Genomic DNA, 10,442 nt, shown 5'->3' on the forward strand with positions numbered 1-10,442 from the left:
AGTGACAAGCAGTCTTTTGATTAGCTTGATGTTGGCTGGGAAATAGAGAAAAACAAGCTGCACAAATTTTCAGATTCCTCACCCTGTTCATTAAAAACCCATTTTTAGTTTAATAAAAAGCATAAGAAATTAGAGCACCAACTCAAATTGCTGTATACTCATCAACTTTTACAGATTATCGAATGCCTTGCACAAATTGAAACAAATGATAACATCAGTTGCTATGCAATGGGCATTTGATATTTGTCCTGACCCATGTGTCTTTTTGTGGGCAACTGAACTACATTTGGCCTTGAGCATTATGTTCGAGCTGAACTTGGACTATTTAAAGAGATTATTGATTATTTTAAGATGTATTGTAGATTCAGTTGGAGGAGAGCTCTGTATCAGATGATCTGAACTTTAGACCTTAAGAGGTGTTCTGGAGAAAAGCATATATAACAAGAAGGGTTTCAACTTCATCTTTTGCAAAGCCATTTTAATCTTTAAAAAGCACTTCAGCGTTGCATCAAAAGCACTTTTTAACACCAAAATAAGGAAAATGCTATTGCTTCTCGATATGCAACCTCAAAGTTAATGAAGAAAGTTGCCACTCATTTCCATGCATGCAACCCCAAAAACAAAACAAACACTTGTACATATACTCTGTGAATCCTGTCTGAAAGGTACTGAAAATAATGTAATGCATTCAGCATGAAGTAGCCCAATGGATTGCCAATCTTGGTGGTGGAAGCTATGGGATTGGGAGGTATTGAAGTAACCTTAGCAAATGCAATGCAGCCAATCTGTTCTTGTGGTGTATTGTTTATCGTACTGGTTGGCATACCAATCAAGTGGTCTGTTTTGATAGGATGATGTCAAGCTTCTTGAATACTGTTGGAGCTGCATTCATCTGAGCATTAATCAAGCCTTTGAGATGGTGAAAAAGCTTTGGGATGTGATAGAATGAAACACTTGTCAGGGGATATCTAGTCTCTGACCTACAATCTAAGGCTGGTCCTGTTGTGCTTATGGTTCATGGTAGCTCTCAAGATGTTGATGGAAGAAGCTTCAGTCATGGTAATGCCATTGAATGTCAAGGGTAGGTGGTGGAACTCCTTTGTTGGACTGGCATTCTTAGCAGGGGAAATTTCACTTGCCACTTATTCTCTTCCCAAGAGGTTAAGTCACTGGGCTTGTATTATAAGGAGAGATTGGACAAGCTAAACCTGTTTTACCTGGAGTGAAAGAGACGAAGAGATGATCTTGTAGAAATTTATGAAATTATAGGAGCATAATTATGATTGATATTCACAGTCTTTTTCCCAGCATAGGAAAATTTAAAACTAAAGAGCATAGATTTATGGTGAGAGGAAAAAAATTAAAAGGGATCTGAGGGACAAGATTATCACACAGAGGGTGGTAGGTGCACAAAATGAGCTATTTGAGGAAGTGATAGATGTAGGTACAATTACAACATTGAAAGACATTTGGACAGGCACATACATAGGAAAGATTTAGATCGATATGAGTCAAATGCAAGCAAATGGGACTAACTTAGATTGGCACTTTGGTTGCCATGAACACATGAAGGACCTGTTTCCATGCTGTATGAACATACCAAAATATTATCTAGTTCTTGCTGTCTGTATGCATAGACAGATATATTTGCTGAGAAAGATGCAAGTGGATTGAATACTGTGTAACAACACAAATGACCCCTTTTCTGATATTGTTTTTGAGAGGAAAGTCATTGATGAAGCAACTGAAGGTGATTAGTGTTTGGCACTGTTCTGCGGAACCCCCACAGAGATGTCCTGTAATTGGAATGAGTTACCTTCAACAACCATAACTATTCCCCTTTGTACAATGTATGACACCAACCAATTATATTTTTTATTGATACCCATTGACTGAGTAAGGGTTTTTGATAAAATGCACATAGTTAAATGCTGCCTGGATATCAAGGGCAGTTGTTTTCAACTCATTGTTCAAATTCAGGTAGTTCAGTTTTTTCACTAAGATTCTGAGGAGGTCTGGACTGTGTGGTGTTGAGGGGAAAAAAATAGCTGGCCATAAGTGAACATCAGTAGCATCATCCATCACTCTTCTGTTGATTGAGACTTGATTAAATGTTTAAAGGTTTCATTATTGTCACATAATGCTACATTTAGAATGTAACATGTATGAAATTCTTTAACTTTGTCTACCGTAAAGAAGACCAAGAGATGCCACTTTGTCCAACAGCCCTCACAGAAATGAGGCCCCAGTGAGGAACGAACTCACAACCTCTGGTTTACAAGACCAATGCTCTAACCACTGAGTTACTGGAGCCTTGGCAACAATCAAACCCAGATTGGATTTGACCTCCATTTTTGTTAAAAGCATAAATAATGGTAATTTTTTACATGGTTAGAACATTGGCTAAGGACACGGCTAGTTTGGACATGGCATGACTTCACTGCTGTAGCTGGATATTATCCGGTCCCATTCACTGCTCTTTGTTGATTCTTGATATCACATAGAGTGAATTGAATTTGCAGTAGATACATTCAGTGATGGTGGGGATTTTGGGAGAAAACTGGGATGGATCGATCTTGATTTTCCAGTGAATGTGGTTATAAATGCTTCAGCCTTGCCTTTCGGCATGCAGATGCTAGACCCTATCATCAATGAGGATGGGGCTGTTCATGGTGTCTGCTGCTTCCATTAATGATGTAGTTGTTCGTTACTCGCAGGGCTAGATGTGATGTGTTTGTGGTCGATTGCTTGCTGCTTTCATTGTTGAGCAACCTGTATTGCTACCACATCTCAAATGCTTGATCCTCGTGCTGTTTATTCTGCAAAAAGAAAATAGATTATATAAAATTTGGGTCGATCCACCACAGGTCAGGTTATTTATTAAATTATTTCTTAATATTTAATTGTTTGTGTTGCATCCTGTAGAACCTTTGCCAGTCAGGATCCAACTGTTCAAGAGGTGAAACATGAAGTGGAACTGCATTTAAAGAAGAAAAATTACATAGAAAATACAATTCCTAGTATTATTATTATTGGGCCCTTCATTATCAATGTGGAAGCATTACGAACCAGCCTTGCCAAGAAATGCAATGGCTTGGCTCAAGCTATATTAAAAATGTTTGCTAAAAAACTTCGCAAGCAAGTGGACAACGTAAGACTTTTAAAAAATCTTTTAATATAGTCCCCTACTAACCAACTGTTATCACTTAATTTCAAATCATTCATTAGTCTATTTTGTTGAAACAATTGTGTTGTAACTCTCTTTTATACATGCATTTCTGAATATATTCACAGATTTAGTGTTACTTTGGCTTTAATTCATCAAATTTAAAAGCAAAGACACAAATTTCACACATTTATACAGGGAATAACTGATTTCCTTGAATTTGTTATAGTCTGGAATCTAATCAATGAATTTTGTAATATGAAATTGACAGATTGGAGAAGTATAAGACAGTAATGTAAGCTAATTAGGGATTGTGTGATTTAGAAAAAAATCATATCTTAAGAATATGTTTTGCAGGTATTCCGAACATGAGTTAAGGATGATTTACATGTGAAAAATGGATGCCTGAGGGCCTATATAGTCAAGAGTTTGTATATTATCCATCTTTAAAATAAAGGAAAATGAGTTTTCTATTCAAATTACTCCTTTGCTGTCTTGATGGATTGATATTTCTTGGATGAAGAGGCCCTTCTATCCTCTCAGATGGACATTAAAGATCCAACATGACAGCTCCCTCTAAGACCTAAGACTAAAGTTAAATATGCTTAAGAGTGAAGAGAGATGCTGTATTGTGGAGGGAACAAAACTGAAATATAAATGAACCTTCAGAACACATGCCTTTATACATCGCTTAATGGTACTGATGAAAGCCTGATAACAAATTGTATTCCCTTCATTATAATTTGATGAGAGGTTAACAATGCAGGGAAAATCAATTTATAAAAATGAAGAAAATAATTTGAAAATAAAGACAATTTTGTGTAATGTAATGTTATATTTTTTAGATCAATGATGATTTCAAAATGATCAACAGAAAATTATTTGAGAAGGCTAACACCATTGAAGAATTGACTGATCATCGAGAATGGATGAAAAAAATGCCTGAAATGCTGAAAACAAATGAGGTACAACTATGCAATGGAACTAGAGAAGACAATCCAGTTCATCAAAACTATTTTTTGCATGTACTATCTATCTCACTTTGGATTCTGCTCCATTTATTTAATTTCCTGAGGAGAAGTTCTCTATCCAAAATGCTATTTATTTAAAACCTGGATATTGTCTATAATTTCATCTTCTCTATTCAGTGAGATTGGTTATCCACTTCCATCTGTAGAGACTGCAGACATGGCCCTCTTCCATCGCATAATCCAGCAGCACAGGAATTATTGTGTTCTCTAAGGAGTAAATTGTATGATATCTACATTTCTTTCAAAATCAAATTCATGTTTTCTAAATTTTTAAAATCTAATTCCTACATATGTGTACATTAATTTTCCAATTATTTTGAACTCGTGTATAGTTCACTATAATTCCTCTGATCACCTCAAGCAACAACATAATGGCTGGAGGTAATGAAACGCCACAGAAGGCAAATAGTTTTTTTTCAGAATCATTCTAACCTTGTTAGAAACACGTTAAGGTAATGTAAAAATGGCCATTCGAAGATCCTTTTGATATGTCCCAGTGTTTACATGGAGATGGGAATGGATAAAAAATAAATTATCTATTTCCCAGCTGCCAGTCTAGTCTTGGCCAAAGTACTTATGTGGCTTGCCTAGTTGAGTTTCTTGATGGTGGTTATCCCCATTCAATTGAGGGACATGGTGATGCAAAAGTTTGTTGAATCATCTGTCACATGCTGGAGATAATTATTGTCTGGCAATTGAATTATTTGAATATTATTTTCCACCTGGAAGCTGTATGAATAACATAGTGGTATTGCTGGGAGATTTTAAATTCCCTAATGAGTCTCCCATGTTACAAAGGACTTAGATAGGCTGGAATTTGTAAAGTGTACATATATCCTAATTCAGTACATTGAGGGCCTTACTAGAGCAGGCACAACACTGGATCTCCTCTCAGGGAACAGGATAGGGTAAGTTACTGAAGTGTCATTGAGGGAGCACTTTGCGACTAGAGACCATAACTCTATTAGCTTTAAAATAGTTATTGTCTAGTCCTTATTTGTAATTTTACCTGCCAGTGGAAACAATCTTGCTGCTTTTCTCTTAACTGTTCCTTTCATAATGTTATGTGTTTCTATAAGAACATAAGAGACCCTCCTTTCATTCTCCAATAAATATAGTCCCAGACTGATCAATCTCTCCTCGTCACTTCTTTATTTTTAGAATCAATCTGGTGAACCTCCTCTGAACCATGCCCAAAGCCAGTATATCTTTGCTTATTTTGATAACACAGCACTTTCATTCCATATCCACCATAGGCTAATTTTACAGATTTATCTGAGAAAAAATAATTTTTTAAGGTTCAGAAAGAAGTAGCATCAGGATTTTATTACTTTTATTTCTTGGTTCATTACAGGAAATAACAAACAAAATTGTGATTGAATATGATATTTTTGACGAGTTCCGATACAATCTAACTGATGATGATTTTGAAAATAAGTAAGTACCTCAAGTTTTGAATATAAATTTGTTTAAAATTATGTAAAGCTCTTAAATTTTTTAAAATTTAAATTGAGACATACAGCACGGTATGACAAGCCCATGCTGCCCAATTACACCCAATTGACCTACAACACTTGGTATGTTTTTGAAGGGTGGGAGGAAACTGGAGCACCCATGCAGACACAGGGAAAATGTACAAACTCCTTAAAGACAGCATGGGATTTGAACCCCAGTCCTGGTCACTGGCGCTGTAACGATGTTGCGCTAACCGTGATATGCTCTCTGTGATACCTGCAGGAATTGGTATCACTTGCTACTCCCCACATGGTAGACTCCATCGAAGAATGCCAGTAAAGAATCTACCTGAGCCATTACACCTCATAACAGGTTCAATAGTAGATAAGTGAGGTCATCTGCCCACTCTCTAAATAGTAACCTAAAGAAGAGAAACATTGAAATTAGGTGTGGAAGATAGTTGTGACATTTTGAAGTATGATTTGATAGTTGATGCTATGTAATGATCTGAGACCTGTCAGTAATGGACAGTGCACAATATCCAAGTTCAAGTTCCTGGCAAATTGGCCAATAAAGATGAAAAGTGGCTGACATCTATTGCTGGGTTTATGATAAAAGGCTACAGATATGGAGCATCAGGATGAAGAACCTATACAGTACCTGCATTCAGGAATATACAAGCTTGCAGTACAGCATTTGTCATGTGCTTTTATGAAGCTGGAAAAGTTCTTGAATGTTGGTAGTAGACTGAAAACCACAAAACTGAAATAAGTATAATATTTCTATGTCAAGGTGAGTAATCCGATGTTAGGATTTCAAATGCAGAAAGTGAGATCTAAGGATAGATTTTTAATTATGGGATTTAGTAGTTGGATTTGATTACCCGATTTTATTTTCATTTTTGCTCATGCTTTTCGATCCTGATGGTCAGAGGGACTTGGTTTCCCTTGTACAAAATCACAAGGTGTTAATACTGCAGAAGGTGCAGTAAGCAATTAGGATGGCAACTTGAGAGAGCACCCTGAGATGATTCGTGTGTGCTACAAGTGCCTGAAAGGACCTGGTCAGAAGTGAGTTGCTGACCTCATAGAATGGTCTGTAAGTTAGATTGTTTGTCTCCACTCTGCAGATATAGATAAACTCATATGTGGCATTTCTCTGCTTGAGTCGGAGAAGATTTTTACATTCAGGAGGGTGAACTGTTCACAGCATTCTCTCTCTGTTGATGGTGAAGAGCTTAGCACAACATCCCTGAGCATCTGGAGGACTGCAAGGTGCTTTTGTGTAGCTTCAGTGTGTCCATTGAGAGGACCAATGAAAATAACAGTCTGTTTATATGTGCCACCACTCTGCTTGTTTGCCATATGAAGAGATATTAAATAGACTAGGTGGCTCACTGACAAAAGACAAAGGAGGAAAAACCCAACACCCAACCCCAACCAACCAATTTTCCCCTGCCACCGAGTATGCCTGTCCCGCATCGGACTTGTCAGCCACAAACGAGGCTGCAGCTGACGTGGACATTTACCCCCTCCATAAATCTTCATCCGCGAAGCCAAGCCAAAGAAAGAAATAGACTAGGTTTATATTCCCCAAATTTAGGGAGAATTAAAAGATTCCACTGCCTGATGGAGACTACATGTTGTCCAGTTTATAACATTTTTAGAAAAAAACATTTTCAAACTTTATCATTTATTTTTAAGGTCAAATTAGAATCATGCCCCTTAATTGATCTGTTTGTTTTTTCTCAACAAGAGGAAATAGTACTGACTTCATCTCAGAAGTGAACTTTAGCTTTTACCTCATTGACAGCTCGATGGGCAATTCTGACGAAATAGAAAGAAATCATTTCACTTACCCATACTCAATGGTTACAGGAGGTTATGTCCTTCCTAAGTTTAGAAAAAAAAAATCAGTCATAATATCAAAGATATAAAGGTGATCTTTTATAAGACATGGGCCCCCATTCATGGAATATTATCATAATTTAACCAGTTAGAGTGTTTGGATGCTCCCGAACAGCACTGTCTGATTTCCAAGTGTCGTCCTTCGTTTTCTATTTTCATTAGAGATGTGAGTTTTCCTTGATTATTTGGACTTGATTATTAGGACTTTTTTTCTCTTCCTTTTTGTTTTCTTTTCAATATTTTGACATAATGGGCTTGATGTGAAAGAGTGCACACAATTTATACTAGGTGTAATCAAGGTTTTATTTGAAATGTTCAAATTTTTTGTCTTTTCTTATATTTCATCATATGTATTCAATCTATATGTGTGTATTTTTATATTAAACTCAAAAAGATATTTTAAAAAAGAAAGATACTAGATGTCTCACTGAATCAGACATTTGCTGTTTCGGTTTGTTCAAGTTCAAATTTATTGTCAGAGTACATGACATCACACAATCCTGAGATTCTTTTCCTGTGGACCAGGCAAAATTTCTCCTCATTGGAAATATAAACTGTACTCAAGAAAACAGAAAAGAGAAAAATGTAAACAAACTGACATCGATAAAGAAACATAAATATTCACTAATGAATAATGTGAAAAGTAAGAGTCTTGATTGAGTCTGTTGATGGAGGGGTAGCAACTGTTCCTGAACCTGGTGGGATGAGTCTTGTGGCACCTATGCCTCTTTCCTGATGACAACAGCAAAAACAGAACATAGCCTGGGTGGTGTGGATCCTTGACGATTGCTGCTGCTCTCCAATGGTAGTGTTCCATGTAGATGTTGTCAGTGGTGGGGAGAGTTTTTCCAGTGAAGTAATGGCTGTTTCAAATAACTTCTGCAGAGCTTTCTGTTCAGAGGTATTGGTGCCCCCACAGTAGGCTGTGATGCAGCTGGTCAGCACACTTTCCACCACACGTATAGAAGTTTTCCAAGGTTTCTAATGTCATATCAAACCTCCACAAACTCCCGAGGAAGTCGAGGCACTGACATGCTTTCTTCATGATGACCCTAGTGTGTTTGATCCAGAAAATGTTCTCCGCGATAGTGACTTCCAGGAATTTAAATTTGCTCACTCTCTCCACCTCAGATCCCTGATGACCACTGGATCATACACTTCTGATTTTTCCTTCATAAAGTTTGCAATCAGCTCCTTGATTTTGGTGACATTGAGTGAGAGGTTAATATTAGTACACCATTCAGCCAAGTTTTCAATTTTTCTCCTGTATGCTGACTCATCACCCCTGTGGAATTGTCAGCAAATTTGTAAATGGCTTCACCACACCGAGTCATGAAGTTGTAGGTGTAAAGTGAATAGGCCAGGGGGTTACATATGCAGCCCTGGGATGCTCCAGTGTTAATGGAGGTTGAAGAGGAGATGTTCTTTCCAGTCCACACTAATTGGGTCTGGAGGTGAGGAAATCCAGGATCCAATTACATATTGGGGTATTGATGCCTAAGTCTTGGAGATTGCTGCTTAGTTTTGATGGTGTAAAATGCCAAACTTTAGTCAATAAAGAGCATCCTGATGTATGCATCTTTGCTGTCCAAATGTTCCAGGATTTTGTGCAGAACAGTGAGATAGCATCTGCTGTAGACCTGTTGCTGCAGTAGGCTAATTGGAATGGATCTAGCTGATCTGCTTTTCAAAGCACTTCTTCATAATGGATGTGAGTGTCACTGGTCAGTAGTCACACTTTCTAGGCACTGGTATGATTGAGGCCTGTTTGAAACAGGCGGATATCATGTTCTGCTGGAGTAAGATGTTGAAGATATCCATCAATATCCATCATTGGTCTGTTAGTGCAAGTTTTCAGTACTCGGCTGGTACTCCATCTGGACTGGATGCTTTCCTTGTATTCATTCTTCTGAAAGAAGCCAACATGTCATTCTCAGATACACGGGGTGCACAGTGGTTCTTCCTTGTTCTGGTGGTCAAATCAAGTGTAGAAAGCATTGAGCTCATCTGGGAGTGAAGCTTTAGTGTCTCCTTTTGCACTGGATTTGGTTTTGTAGCAGGTTATGTCATTTAGGCCCTGCCACAGCTGTTGGATATCCTTTGTCGTTACCATTCTTGTACAGAATCTCCACTTCACTTTCTGCAAGTCATACTTGCTCCTTCTGTAGTGATTGGGATCTCGATTTGAATACTGGTGATCTGATTCTCAACAGGTTTGGATTTCATTGTTCATTTTGGGTTTCTAGTTGGTGAAAACCCTGAATGATTTGGTGGGGACACACTCATCCACAGCTGTTTTGATTAAGTCCCTGATGTACACATTCAGCTCCTCAGTTAAGTTCTTGAACACCACCCAATCCACTGATTCAAGGCAGTCCTGTAGCCATTCTTCAGACTCCCACGACTACCTTTTGGCTGAAATTATCTCTGGAGCCTCTCTTTTTAGGCTCTGTGTCCATGTAGGCAGAAGGAGAGATAAATTGAAGGTGACAAATAAGAACAAAAACCAAACAAAGTAGGACTAAATGTTGAGATACGAAACCCTGCAATCAGCAGTTCAGGTAGTATATGTAGGAGGAAAAACAGAGTTAATGTTGGGTTGTTGGATTAAATTTGTGGATGCATTTATTTCTGAAATATTTTCTTGCATTCTATGTACACATATGTAAATATTTAAAATAATTTTATTCATTCTGAAGTATTTATTCTCTTTGCAGGTGGTCTGCAATTGCTGCACCTCACATCATCACAACACGAATGGAGGTAATAAAAGCTCAACACATGGAGGAAGAAGAACATTTCCATAAAATCCAGATATCAGATCAAAGTGTTTTACAAGAGAAGCTTGAAGGATTGCAGGTATTCATTTCATTTTCTGAAAAG

The 10,442-nt window shown here is 37.5% G+C and overlaps 1 protein-coding gene and 1 non-coding gene across 5 annotated transcripts in view; one reads left to right on the forward strand and one right to left on the reverse strand.

The window, feature by feature from the left end:
- The window catches only part of dnah1 (dynein, axonemal, heavy chain 1), a 431,328-nt gene that overhangs the window by 95,951 nt on the left and 324,935 nt on the right, over nt 1-10,442 (forward strand). For all 4 annotated transcript variants that reach the window (XM_069936771.1, XM_069936773.1, XM_069936772.1 and 1 more), the window contains 4 exons: nt 2,926-3,151; nt 4,012-4,131; nt 5,552-5,634; nt 10,277-10,418. In XM_069936771.1, coding sequence (XP_069792872.1) covers nt 2,926-3,151; nt 4,012-4,131; nt 5,552-5,634; nt 10,277-10,418 — 571 coding nt within the window. The remainder of the gene's footprint in view (nt 1-2,925; nt 3,152-4,011; nt 4,132-5,551; nt 5,635-10,276; nt 10,419-10,442) is intronic.
- trnat-ugu (transfer RNA threonine (anticodon UGU)) lies at nt 2,241-2,314 on the reverse strand. Its single transcript has one exon. It is a non-coding gene; the product is annotated as a tRNA-Thr (tRNA).

Source organism: Narcine bancroftii, chromosome 5 (genome assembly GCF_036971445.1).
Source record: "Narcine bancroftii isolate sNarBan1 chromosome 5, sNarBan1.hap1, whole genome shotgun sequence".
Taxonomy (NCBI): domain Eukaryota; kingdom Metazoa; phylum Chordata; class Chondrichthyes; order Torpediniformes; family Narcinidae; genus Narcine; species Narcine bancroftii.